Source organism: Borostomias antarcticus (genome assembly GCF_949987555.1).
Source record: "Borostomias antarcticus genome assembly, chromosome: 1".
Taxonomy (NCBI): domain Eukaryota; kingdom Metazoa; phylum Chordata; class Actinopteri; order Stomiiformes; family Stomiidae; genus Borostomias; species Borostomias antarcticus.
This window is the reverse complement of record NC_140234.1, coordinates 46132251-46146230: the sequence shown is the minus strand read 5'-3', so window position 1 is coordinate 46146230 and position 13980 is coordinate 46132251. Positions and strand designations below refer to the sequence as shown.

Sequence of the window (13980 nt, the reverse complement as noted above, 5' to 3'; positions counted from 1 at the left end):
AAGGCAGATAGGGTGTCTGAGATGCTGATGTGTGTGTGGGAGTGGGTTCCAGAGCCCTATACTAGGTGCTGTGCAGCTGGATGGATCTAGCACTCATAATTCAAGAGACAGTAACAGGCCCGTAGCCAGCCTGAGGAAGATCAGAGGGAGCGTATTCATGAGGGTGGTTAGAGAGACTTTGGACCAGGTGGCTTTATGAGCAAGCAGGAGGGTTTCGTATTCAGTTATGGGACAGAGAGCTGTTGGAGCTTGATTAGGATGGGTGTGGACAGGAAGCTGCAAGGACAGAAGCACCATAAAGAACCATACGGATTTCATTTTAAGATGCATAATGATGATTTGTACCTTAAATATCCATTTTCCATATGTCAGTGTCCTGGGTTTAAGACTGACAAGGACTTGTGTGGTACTGTAAATGTCTACTGGGACTGGTTTTTATGGACTTCATGAAGGTTCATGAAGACAATTTATTGGCTGTTGGGAACGCCGTCTGATGTGCTGGAGGGGTTGGAAGAGGAGGTATCCACCATGTCAGCCCAGAGGGCCGAATCTGGGGTTGGAGCAGGCGCTGTGGGCTTCAGTTGGGGCGTAGGAGAATGAAGTGGACGTGCTGCTGGAGGTTCCTCTAATAAGGTGGCAGAAGGTTCTGTCTGTTGGGATGGGTCACCTCTGGCTGTCCAGTAAGATCACTTTGTAATACTCCTGGATGTCTGAGAGGTAGAGGGATTGTTAGAATGTCAGTCTACGTACAATATTACATTTGGAACATGAACTATAAGGTCGTACCTAGTGTTGCTTGAGCAGTAGGCGGAACTCAAGAATTTGTGGGCACAGTATGTTTCAGAGGGGTATCTCCAGTGTTACAACGACATCAGATTGGGGGGGGGGGGGGGGGGTGCATGGACCTGTGCTTTAAGGATGGAGACAGGGTTTTCAGGCCATCCTTCCCCAGAGTACGACCTGCTGTAGTCACCCTGCTCCAGTCACAGCTGTATGCCCTAACCAACAGGTGAAGTTCACATGGAGGTTTCAATGTTAAATGTTTATTGAAAAATGTCAAGAACTCACTAATTCTCTTGAGATAAAACATCAACCAAAACATCAATAATCATAACAAAGGGTGGTGAGGGATTGTAGTTCCTTAAGGTGGGTGAATGAACCCGGGGCTCCATCTTGCCACACCAGGTACTGTAGGTGTTGACCCGGCGCATGCAGGCGGTGGAATCAAAGTTATCTAATTTATACCACTCCCAGACGTTGGAGTTAGAGGTGATATATATGTCGGTGACGACAAGAGCTGAATTGTAGTCCTTAAAGGCCGTTTCAGACGGGGAGCGATATTCCGCCTGCGTTCTCGCTCGGATCAGCGGGGGACGCACGCGTCCTGCGCGCAGCGGGGAAATCTGACTACAATTCAGCTCTTGTCACGAAACGAGCACGCGCGCGACAATTTCACGGGGTCGCGCCCGCTTGCCGCTCCGCCCCAGATTGTCCACGCTCCCAAATTGTCCGCTCGCCTCTCTCATTGAAAATGAATTACAATGCGCGGATATCGCTCCTCGTCTGAAACGGCCTTTATGCGTGTACATCCCTTCAAATAAAATGTTATCAAATTAATCAATCAATCTAACCTTCCTTACTGCAATACTTCTCGTTATCCGCGTCTGTAGCCTACCACGGGTAGGTTCAAGGTGGGCACGCAGGGAAATCATCTCCTTCATCCCCATAAGCCTGTTCTTCACACAATCTTGGAGGTGGGGAGTCCCATTTTCACTTTTGCCCACGACTGCGTACTCACAAGAGTCCGCCCGTCAGCTTCTCCTTCAGGCTCACCAGCTCCGCGTCTGTATAATTGTTGAGTGTGAAGCACCATCTCTTGATTCAAGATTTGTTTTATTAGCCGTGGTACTCACATAGCCTACTAGGAATTTGACTAGGGTTAAGGCATACGCTGTTGCAGATGACATCCTACACGCCTACAGTAGGACAGGGTGCAGGACAAGACAGGACAGTGCAAAGACATGACAGAGCAAATGCAATACAACAGACAGTGCAAATACAAAATATGGTGCAATATACAAAATATGATATACTGTTAAAAAGAGAGGAGCAAATGCAATTTACATAATAAAGAATGTGTGTGTGTGTGTGTGTGTAGTGTGATAGATTAGTTTTATGTATAGGCCTACATGTGTGTGCCGTTGAGATACTGTATGTGGAAATCAGAGGTCGTGTGCAAGGGTAGATAGAGTCAGTGGCGGGGGCATCGTGAGGGGTCAAAAGCTTTGTTTGAGTGTGATGGCCGTGGGAAAGAAGCTGTTTTTGTGGCGCATGGACCCGGTCCCGATGGACAGTCTCCTTCCAGAGGGGAGTGGGTCAAAGAGACTGTGACCAAGATGGGAGGGGTCGGCCACAATCTTTCTGCCGCGTTTGAGGGTCCTTTAGGGATGGCAGTCTACAGCCTATCACCCTCTCAGCGGAGCAGATGATGTGCTGCAGTCTGCCTTTGTCTCTGTCTGTTGCGGCGGAGAACCAGATGTGATGGAGGAGGTGAGGATGGACTCGATGAGGATGTGTAGAAGAGTACCATCACTACCTTTGGTATGTTCACTTTCTTCAGCTGCCTCAGGAAGTAGGCCTACATCCTCTGCAGTGCTTTTTTGGCGAGGAAGGAAGCGGGAGGAGTCAACGGTGGTCACTGGGGTGTCATTCAGTATTATGGAGGGGAAGGGGGGCTGGTTTCTTTCTTAAAGGAGTAGTAAAGGGGAAATCATGTTCAGCCCTGTTTTAAGGTTACTTATGATCATATACAATGGTTCAGATCAAAACGTTGACAAAACTAGCACTTTTGAGAAAGTCTGATAATTGCTCTACCACCGTTTAGGTCATACAATGGATGTGGGTGGGCACCGTGAAAAATCATTCAAAAACATGTTAAACTCTCGATTCCAAAGACAAGAAGCTCACCGAGGGGGTAATTGGTGTCTGTTGGTGTTCTGACATCAATTTCGCCGCAAAGTATGAATCCTGTAGGGCTTTATTTATCATTTTATGAAATCCATTGACTTGTATTGATGCGACCGTTGTAGATGTGTAGATCAATCCGCAGAGGGGATTCAGGAAGCGGAACTACTTATGGTAGCTATTATGTTAGGCTAGCTAGTTTGCACACGTATGTGCTGCGACTAAATAGTTCCATGCTAAATATTTAAAAAAGCCTTTCCAGATGAACTAGAATCTTACTTTATGGCGAATTATATGTCAGAACGCCAACTAACACCTCGGTGAGTTTCTTGTCTTTGAAATTGAGAGTTTAACATGTTTTTTGAATGATTTTTTCCATTACACCTCCCTGCATCATGTAACATTGTATTTCATTATTTTGAACGTAATTTTGAGTAAACAGTGTTCTGATTAATTTGAATGAAAAATAAAATCTGAACAGCCTCCTACAATTGTTTTTCTTTCCATTTTAGATCTAGTCATACTGTACATGTACAGTACCTTTTCTACCACATTTTATTTAATGTCCCATTCTATTGCCTCCTTGTTGCTAACTACGCTTCAACCCTATGGGAGTTTGTTGCCAGGTTGCCTTGGAGTTTCATGACTAACCTCATCCCTGGACATACAGTACCAATGGTTCTAACAGAGTGAGTTGTCAGGATGGGTGAGCGATTTACCTCTGTGCTAGGTGAAAGCAAGGTTCCAAATCAAATTTCATTTTCCTTTAATTTATTTATTTATTTAACAGGGACAAATGTGCCAGTGTCCCTGTGGACAGATGTTATGTCATTCGCTAAAAAACATAAAAACATGTACCTATAATGAACGGAAAAACAGTTGTTGATAAGCGTCAAGATAAATGGGCGCTGCAAAATCAAGTAACCATAAAAACCACTCATGCTATATGGGAAATAACTCGATTAACAAAAGTAGTGTGGAAAATATTACATTTTGATGAATGGCAACTAAAATGTAAACATGCTACAAACTAATTTCCCTGATATTCCATGTCTGGAATATACTTTAAAATTCAATGATATTCCACGATCGGTGGGAACCATGCAAAATACATGTACAATTCTTCACTAATTCTTCACTGCATGAATTCAAACAAACAAGACACTCATGGATGGCATGATATCAAAGGCTTTATTTGAAAAATAGCACTTATAAATAGCTAAAACAGATTTAACAGAAACACCACACGCAGTACAGTATTAAAAAATACAAAAAGGCTTACAAAGAACTGTATACTCCCCCCCCCCCCCCCCCCCCCCGATTTATAGGAGTGGCCAAGTAATGGCGGCCACATACAGGATGCCTCTCCTAACTATGGAACGTCACTGCTGAACTTGCATCTGAAGACAAGATAAATGTACATAACATACATTTGTTAAAACAAACCCCATGAATATCCACCCATAACTGACTGTAAAGTATTGCCTCAGAGAATGCATGTCGAGTATGCTGGTTTCAAGTAAGCAATGAGAATCATGTAATACATTCCTGTCATATTGGCAAGAACTATTTTCAGTGACTGCAGGTAGCACGCAATAAGTATTTGGCTACTAGTGCTCTATCTATGCTATGAGACAGTTTTATAAGAGAGACATATTGTTGATCCGGATGTGGTTGGGAGAAGAGCTGTACATTCAACCATGCTTTCTTCTCCTTACAGGGCAAGTGACAGTCAAGGCCGCATGATAATATACTGTTGCCCATGAACAGTCCACACTGTACATTTTCAAATGATGTCAACACCGGTACAAGTCCTTGTTTCATCCCTTTCATCCCTACCCACATGCTTATCAGTCTTCCATAACCCTTTCCAACATCCTACTCCAGGCAGGAGGGTTTTTTGGAGGCATAGACATTAGGGTTGCCAGGTTGGGGTGACAGCATTCATAATTTGCTCTCTTTTCCCCTAGTCAAGCGACATGATAAAAGTAAATTAAACAGTCTGTCTACTGAGCAAAAGGTCTCTTCTGGCCCAAGTTTGCCTAGAGTTGCAGATCCAAAGTAACCGGACCTGAGTAGTCGCAGACTGAACTCTAAGGAGGAACTGTGGAGGAAAATGACTGATACTCCTCGAGTGTGTGCCTGTCAAGAATGGTAGTCTGGGTAAAAAGAGAAGGAGAACTATGTGAACAGGTAGGAAACAATTACCAACAGCTGTAATCTAGCCACTGGACTGCCATGCAATACAGGAAAGCCAAGTGTGTGTGCGTGTGTGTGTGTGTGTGTGTGTGTGTGTTTGTTTGTGAGTGGGGGATGGGCAAATTCAATTGTGGTTTTTAGTCATGTAAAGCCTATAGTTTTAAATTTCACAAAATGTGAAATTTGGAATTGCCTCTTGCATGTGAGCGCTGACATCAAAGAGAAGGTGACAATCCTAACCTTGAAGGAGGCTTTTCTGAGTATTAAGGCCATTCTGGGGTTCCTCCTCTTCTTTGGAGGGAGATCCTGTCAAAACACCATGAAGCACACCGTTGATTCAATATCAGTGCAGAGACACAGCACAGTAAGAGCATAGCATGGTTATTTGAGATCAGTTGTAAGCTCCAAAGTCATGCAAACATCACATATACATGGTTCACCACTAAATGTACCCTCTGGGACCTCTTTCTCCTTACCCCAGCCGTTTGCCACAGTGTCTCGATTACAGATCTCGTTAGCCAGCCGCTCAAAGTACTCGGGCAGGTCAGCGTACTCGTTGCCGTAAGAGATGACCTTGATGCCCTTGTCCAGCATGTTGTCTCGCAGCTTCTTGAACTCGCCCACGTCCTCGCGCCGCACGAGCATGAAGTGCTCCAGGTCCGACTTGTGTTTGACCGCCTCCAGGAAGAGCGCCTGGAAGGTGGTGTCGTCCACTGTGCGCCCGCAGCCCAGGAACACAAACGACTTGGTCTCGTACAGCTTCTGGATCTCCCGCTGTCCGTCGTGGAAAAAAAACATGAAAAAAAACATGAAAAAAAAAACAACCTCTCATCAGAATGTACGTGAGGACTATCTGAATCTAGCATGTACATTACTTAGTCTGTTCAAGTTAATTCATGGGTATCCTCCTTCCCAAGCTCAATGCTCACCATGACTTCAGTGTTCCTCAGTACATTCTGATAGCCAGCAGGGTGCAGCACTATACCACTGGGGTTGGTGTAGACTCCATGGATGTGCAGGACACTCAGCCTCCGCTTCTCCTGAGCCCACTCCAAGACCTGAACACACACACACACACACACGCACACACACACACACACACACACACACACACAGACACACAGACACACAGACAGACACACACACACACACACACACACAGACACTTCACAGTCCATCGCACCCAATCCTGTTCTGGCTGGACAGATCACTTCAGCAGTAGCAGGATATGAGTCCTGATGGAGTCAGGACATAAATACCACACCTGAGGGGCAAACTGTGAGGCTTAAAAAAAAAAAGAAAAAAAAAAGGTATATTCATGTGGATACTGACTTTTCACCCTATCCTGAGACTAAAAACAATAATCCATTAAGAGGACATTCACAGTTGCTACATAGCGCTGAGTTGCTGTCATCACAGTAAGAGGAAACTTGATTCACTACTTTCCAGTTTGGCTTGAGGAAACCCTTTGTTCCTGTTAAGTCACATTCATAAACCAAAGACAAATATTGACAAAGCCATATACTGTAATAATAACTGAATCTTTGACCCCACCAGTGGCATCTGTAGTAAAAAAAATAAAAAAATAATGCAATAGGCCTACAGTATAGGTCAATACATCTATCAATACAATTACATCTTTGTTAAAGGCAACTGTTTAAAGAAACAGCTCACTCAAGTGACGTGTCAGTGTTAGTATCTTAACTCTTGATAAAGGAATGCAACCGCACTCATAGCCCTCAGTATCTTAACCCTTACCTTAACTAGGCTAAACCATTTTTAACCATTAGGTCATTAGTCAAACCCCACTAGGCTAAACCTTTTTTTTTATTTTTATTAAATGGTTACTCAGATACTACGTATAGGTAAATTAGTAATGGTATTGTATTAGTGTTGTTGACTCTGAGGTTCATTATGCAGACATTTCACAGACTATATGCTTTGAATAAAACCAAACACATACGCATATGCAAAAAACCATCACACCACAGGTCTGTCACTAGCGGTGTGGGTACTAGGGATGAGACGGTATACCGTAAAACGTTCACGTTATACCGTGAACCGCGGTATAAAATGTCCACGGTATTAGAACCGTGACATTCCCTGTGTTTACGGTATTACGTTTATGGCATTACACAATAATGCACTGCTGAAACTTCACATTTCAAGTGGCTTGCAACAGTTAATTTTGTAATTTAATATAAGCTTGCTATTAATAAACTGAGCTTAATTACAATAGTGTGTATTTTCCATCATGTGTTGCACTGTAGTTCCTTCAAAGTAAAATACTTGTTTTTTTATGTGTGTTGGGGAGGTGAAATGCTGTATACCGTGAAATACCGTAAACCATACCGTGTAACTAGATATCGTACCGTACCGTAATGCAAAAATCCATACCATCTCATCCCTAGTGGGTACCAACCTTCTTCTCGTCTGTGAGGTCCAGAGACTCCAGCTTGGTGCCCTGGTGAGCAGCGTAGATCTCCAGCAGGTTGTCGAAGTTGGTGGTGAGGACCAGTGCTCCACTCTCCATTAGCTGCAGCACAGAGCGGAGCAGGTGCTTTCCAGCATGCTCCATCTTACACTCCAGGTCGTCAAATACCTCGTACAGACAGTCCTTAAAGAAGGTGGACCGCACGTTGCCCGTTCTCTGCAGGGATACCAGGAGCAAGATGAGTAACTTGGCTTAGATTATTTTGGGGATGCTTGAAATGGTTAGTGCCAGACCAACATGGTTACAACAATGCACTGTTAAATCTCTGTAACATTTGTTTGGCTGTAGTCTGTTCTATACAGGCACGTTGCATCCAGAAATGGGATGGTGACACATTTCTTTTGATATGGAATATGTCAGGAAGACAGGAATAACTTTAATAATAATAACAATTCCTGAAGATGCATTCAACATGACCAAGGAAAACGTAAACTTTAAAAATTCAGACTCATAGGCTATAGCCCAGGCCCAACTGAAGACTATAATTGTCAGGCAATGTGGTCAGGATGTACTGTATGCTACTCGCTACTCATAGCCCCAGTTAACTGGGTTGGTTGTTGATAGCGAAATAGAGGTGTGGGCTTGACATTTTACTTTTTTTAATGAACCACCATCAGTCAGGTAGTTTAACTGTCAACATTTGCCTGAATAGGTTTGTGCATGGTGAGTCTAATGGTAATGGGGAAACATGCATTCTAGAGGGTAGGGTAGGCCGTCACTGCAGCAATAAGACCATGAGCCATTACACACTGCATCTGTATCGATTAAATTACACTAAGCTGAGCTGGACTATGCACTGTTAACACTTTTTACCTGGCAGTGACTGTTGGTAAACAAGAGGAGGGAGAGACGGAGCACGAGAGGGAGGAAGAAAAGAGGTTGCTATGAATAGCAGAGTGGCCCAAGATCTTAGCCCTGAGGGAGAGAGGTCAGCAGGACTCTAGAGATTACAGGCTGACCAGCCAGATCACTTTCCAAAGGAGGAAACTCATTATCTCCTCCAACACTGCCTTTGACGTAGTCAGTCACTCACTACAGTAGTCCTTTTGTCTTGGGACCGGTGCAATAGCTAAATATGGTGAAGCGTGTTCTCTGGGCTTGAGGTTTAGGCGGAATTATGGGCCCATACGTACTGTAGCAACACACACAACAGGCAATGCCAGGTTCATAAACTATATAAAATAAACAACAACTGTGTTTTCAAACAATGTAAGCAGATCAACTAGTTCATAAAATTGCCATTAGCCTAGTATTATATCATGGTCATTCAACCACAGAATTAAGGGATTTAGGTCACAGACATTTTCTTTTGAGTCTTACCTCCAGATTAGTCTCATTATGCTACATTCCATGCCAGCAGACTGTCCTAATCCAGAACGATTTACCATTGTTTGGCTATACAATTGCCACAAACAGCACCGTTCCATACAACTGGGTTAAAGCGGGTGAATCCCACTCTGAATTTGACCTTTCAAATGAGGATTAACATTTGTGGCTAGTTGCTGTAATCTTGTTTAAATTGCCTTGAGCTTTTCACACTGCAAAGAAAGTCCAGAGACATAACAACTAATTTTACTCTCAAATGTTTGGCTAGGGTTAGGGTCTGCTCCAGAATGCCTAATGGGGGGGGGCATTATCCTGCTTGCCCAAGGATCCATGGAGGTGTAATACGACCTGATCGTTTCTCCTCTTGTGAGCTACAGTATTCATTCTGATGGGCCAGACTGTTATGGCGCTCTGAAAGGAATCTTTGGCCGGGGGCTGGCCTCACATTATCTGATTATAAAACTTACAAGGACCTCATTTGCCTGTGAGACATTGAAGCCGATTTGGGAGCAGGACTTGGGATTGACATTTAGTGAGGATGACTGGTGGACAGTTTGTAGGAGAGTTTTTCCCAAGTGCACCTGTATCAATGTGCATGAGCAGAACTTTAAGCTTTTCCACAGAACCTATTTAACCCCTATCCGCCTTCGAAAGATGTTTCATACTGTTTCAAGTGTAAGGCAGACGTGGATACTCTTATTCATGAATTTTGGAGTTGTAGCAGAATTCAGACCTTTTGGAGGGAAGTTCACTTGATCATCAAAACAATTCTTGGTAGGGAGTTTGTGATGTCCCCAAACCTATACCTTTTGTATTTTCACCCCAATGTTATAATAGATGGTGACACAGTCTGTCTGCTTAACATCCCCATCCACTTAGCTAGAAAATGTATACTGTTACTTTACATTACATTACAGTCATTTAGCAGACACTTGTATCCAAAGCGACTAACAATAATTGCATTTAACGTATTAAAAGCCAATGTACTACTACTTGCCAGAACTCACAAGTGCATCTTCTTTCTAAAACAAGTGACTAAGAGCATAATCTAGTGCTGAAGGCAAAGTGCAAGAATGGAAATCTAAAATACAATAGGTGCTTAAGAGGATGGATGGTTGTAATACTTATTGAAGAGATGAGTGTTGAGCCTGCTACGAAAGATGGGCAGCGACGCTGCTGTCCTGACGTCAGTGGGCAGTTTGTTCCACCACTGCGGGGCCAGGACAGAGAAGAGCCATGAACGTGTCGATCGACCGCAGGGGCCTCGGAGTAATGGGGCAACCAGTCGCCCTGAGGTAGCAGAGCGTAGTGGTCTGGAGGGGGTGTAGGGTTTGACCATGGCCTGGAGTTAGGAGGGGGCTGTTCCTTTCATTGCCCTGTGGAGTTTTAAACTGGATGCGAGCCGCTACAGGGAGCCAGTGTAGGGAATGGAGATGGAAGGTTGTCTGGGAGAACTTGGGGTGGTTGAACACCAGAAGCTTTCTGGACAAGTTCCAATTACTGTGATCTATCTCGGAAATACCCTCAATTAGAATGTGGCTCACGCAAGCCTCTACTTTCCTATCACTTGAGAAACTGACTTCTGATATGCACAACAGGTCTGACCACGTTCAGAGAGTTTGGTCGCCTGCCTCTATGTCTGTATTTGGAAAGTGTTGGGATTGGAGTCTGATCTGTTTTTTAAAATGTGATTATACTGTACCTTATTATTATTTCATTTATTTGTTATTTCTGTAACTGACCTTGTGCCCACATTCCCCAGGCGTGACATGTTCAACTGATTGTGTCTTTATGCTGCTGTGTTGTGACCCTGTGTACTTGAAATCCCAATAAAAAGATAATTGAAAAAAAAAACTAGGCTGCACTCACATTAAAAAATTCACGCCTACCAAATCCTTAGCAAGCAGCAACATTTTGATGTCTCCATGGTTGTGAGGGTTTCCTGCATAGAGAATCTGTCAAATTTTGTGCGGCCTCCAGCTCTCAACAAAAAAATACTAAGATCTGCCAATCTGTACACACTTTGAGTAGTAGGTACTTTTTTTTTGTTTTCCAGTGATTTACGTTAAATGTAAAATTTGAATCTGTGCGACCTTGAAATACAATCGGGAGTATTTGTGCAAGTGCACATAATTGTTATGGTGCGACCTCTTTTCTTGCTCGCGCTGGATTTTACATTTCTTCTACATGCCTCCGAACTACTCCAAAGTTATCTCGGTGAGTCAAACGTCTTATAATATGTCGTAAATAAGGTCCAGGTTGTCAAAAACGAGCATTGTCCTATAAAGCTCACCTGGTATGGGAGGAATGAAACAATACGGATACAAAAATGTTTCTACCCTTGAATTTTCTCCATCATTTAGTTATGGTCCATTGGATGTTGACTTACTCAGACAAATCAATGGGAACATTTTCATTGTGGGGATTTGCCTCAACCAAATCAGATAGCAGGCCTTTGATATGACTTTCTGTTAGCAGTGCCATAGCTGCTTATGCCACCTTGCTCTCTGCAAAACAAGGCAATGAATGGTGAAGCAGTGCTGTTGAACTTACTGGGGAAAGCTTCTGGATGAGGTCATGGGCCACGTGGACCAGGTTCTTGTCCTCCTGCAGGCTCTTCTGAAAGCGCCGGCTCTCTTCCTCCTCCAAGAGGTCAAAGTCATTGGCTGCATCCAGCAAGGCCTGGATAAGTCCCTTCCAAGAGCGCAGGGCAGGGACCTGGGGGGCCACAGCTGAGCTCACCCCCGTGCCGATCACCAAGACCAACTCGCGGGCTCGCTTGGTCTTCAGGCTGGGCAGCAGTTTCCTTCGGGGCAGGCAGAGATTGAGTGATGGTTCCATTGATGGTGCCCAAATCCTTAGACAACATGAAGGTTAAACAAAGTATGGAAAGCTTACTCAGCTGTGTTCTGATCTCAAGCCTACCTTGAAATAAGGTTGAAGAGGTCAGGATCAGTTCAAGAACCAAAGAAATCCCTGACAAGTCCATTTAACTACATCTACGTTGATGATAGGCTACAACCCATGGTCTGTTTGGATTACCTGGGTTTTTTGGTGTTTGAGTCCACATCCTGGGGACCAGCAGCAGGTCGCTTCTCAGTTTTCACCACCACAGCAGAGGCCATTCGGCTCCTGTAACACAATCATTGTCACCCACATTGTGGAAGGCTAAGTGGACTCAAGAAGCATTACTAACCTTTATTCAACTAAGCATTAGAAGGCTGGAACTTAGGCAATAAATGACTCGTGCATCAGAATTTCCATCCATATCCTTCTGAACTTGCCAAGACTATGAACTGAAATGCTTGGGAAGTGAACAGAGGAAATTATTTCATTCACACAATGTTCCTATTGAATACAAACGCCCTATTGAATACAAAAGTCCTCTCGCACAGAAACACAGTCCAAGAATTGGATTAGAGGTACCGCAACAAAAGTACTCATGGTCTTGTGAGTTCAATAATCAATACTATTGATATATCCATGCATGATCACATCAGCATTCCATGGGTAAAGCCCATTCTAAATGAAGATGAAATTATGAGTTAGAATTTGGTTTCAAATATTTTTGAATAGGTTTTAGAGACCCAAAGTCATCAGGAAAAACCAAAGAAGCCTCTCATTACCTGAATGAGATGGTAAAAACATGATATTTTTCAACTCAATTAATGGTCACATTGGTGGAAAGGGAAATGTGTTCCTTTCTTTATGATTAATAGTCTGGTAAAGTAACAGACAAAGAACACATTCTCTGGGTGACGTGGCTTTGTTTCAAACAGCACATCCGAAAGGTAACGTTACTCTAACAGCTATCCCACGTCTCATAAAAGGCTGACTAGCTAGCAAACGTGGCCAATATGAGCTACATAGCAGCTGACTAGCTATCATCAGACTGGCTGTTAGTCCACAAAAAAGCCAAAGCTCCTTCAACAGTAGCCAAAATAATCACTCTTAATAGGTTTTAGCCGAGATTTTAGATATGGCTTTGGTTTTACTAGGCGAGCCCTATAACGTAGCTGTATCAGGGCTGGGCTCAGTTGTACTATATGGATCCATATATGGATCCATAATTAGTATGAGCCTTCATACAGGTTCTGGGCGAGCCGGTGGCCACCTGCTTGGAACTCAAATTCAATCCACGCCGCCAACTCAATAACGTTACACCAAGGGTGGCCCGAGAAACAGAATGAAATGATACAAACCAACTTGCGAGCTAGCTAGCTAACTCGTCCAGTTTGCTAACGTTACATTGCTTAGCTAATTCATATAGTTAAGGACACTTACCCTGATAAGTCCAAAACTTATTTCGGTCGAAAATCTTGAGGTAGTGCCGTTGATATAACTCAGCCTACAAAAGTAGCACTAACGTTGAGGTATCTCAGTTTGCAGGTCCGATCTAGTTAGCTAGCTAACGTTAGCCCGCTAGCTAACTAGTTAGCAAGTTAGCCAGATTGATTTTCTTTAATGTAGGAAGTTAGATAGCTAGCTACTGTACTGTAAAATCCAAGACGACATATAGAGAACTTATTAGCTTTAAAAACGGTAGTTACAATTGTTTTACTTTACATGGCGAGGTCTAAGTGTCTTAAGCGGCTAGCTAGCTAGATGTTTTTGTTTCTATTCAGCGAACATATATTCTCAGTTGACTGGCTCTGTGTACACAACCGGTCGACTCACAAGCTGGTATCCTGACTGTCTGTGCACGTATGCCACTGATCTCTCGCAGGCTCTGTGGTCACGTGCGCACTGCGCAGCTGATAGTTCTGCTCTGAGAAATAAAAATCGAAGCGAGATTTGCAGTTGCAGGGCATCAACAAGGTCCGTTTTACATATTAACCCTCTTACAACTGTATTTTCCTGCAACATATTTAAATGGCAGCACAATGCACTTTAGGCAATTGCGTCCAAATACTGTTTTATGTAGCCTAGGGGACAATATCCCAAGACACACTAATTCTTCTTTCGTGGCTCCAAGGAATGTCCATTCTTGATACAGG

The 13980-nt window shown here is 43.5% G+C and overlaps 1 protein-coding gene across 3 annotated transcripts; it reads right to left on the bottom strand.

The window, feature by feature from the left end:
• Nucleotides 1-4159: 4159 nt before the first annotated feature.
• fam118b (family with sequence similarity 118 member B) lies at nt 4160-13656 on the bottom strand. 3 transcript variants are annotated; one of them, XM_084448870.1, is made up of 8 exons: nt 13268-13656; nt 12026-12115; nt 11537-11908; nt 7586-7813; nt 6093-6221; nt 5640-5937; nt 5404-5469; nt 4160-5123 (listed from the first exon to the last, which is right to left on the bottom strand). In XM_084448870.1, exons 3-8 carry the CDS (start codon nt 11822-11824, stop codon nt 5110-5112), a joined length of 1023 nt encoding a protein of 340 aa, XP_084304996.1. In that variant the 5' UTR covers nt 11825-11908; nt 12026-12115; nt 13268-13656; the 3' UTR covers nt 4160-5109. The 3 variants fall into 3 exon arrangements, with proteins under 3 accessions (XP_084304996.1, XP_084304994.1, XP_084304995.1); XM_084448868.1 differs by having other exon boundaries at nt 11537-11840; XM_084448869.1 differs by having other exon boundaries at nt 11537-11789.
• Nucleotides 13657-13980: the final 324 nt, after the last annotated feature.

Bases quoted from the DNA above. Each gene is read 5' to 3' on its own strand.
- fam118b (XM_084448868.1), bottom strand. From the start codon at position 12,108: ATGGCCTCTGCTGTGGTGGTGAAAACTGAGAAGCGACCTGCTGCTGGT. The intron at 7,814-11,536 runs GTAAGTTCAACA...GTATCCCTGCAG, and splicing joins TCATCCAGAAGCTTTCCCCA to AGAACGGGCAACGTGCGGTC. The intron at 5,938-6,092 runs GTGAGCATTGAG...CACGACGGACAG, and splicing joins TGAGGAACACTGAAGTCATG to CGGGAGATCCAGAAGCTGTA.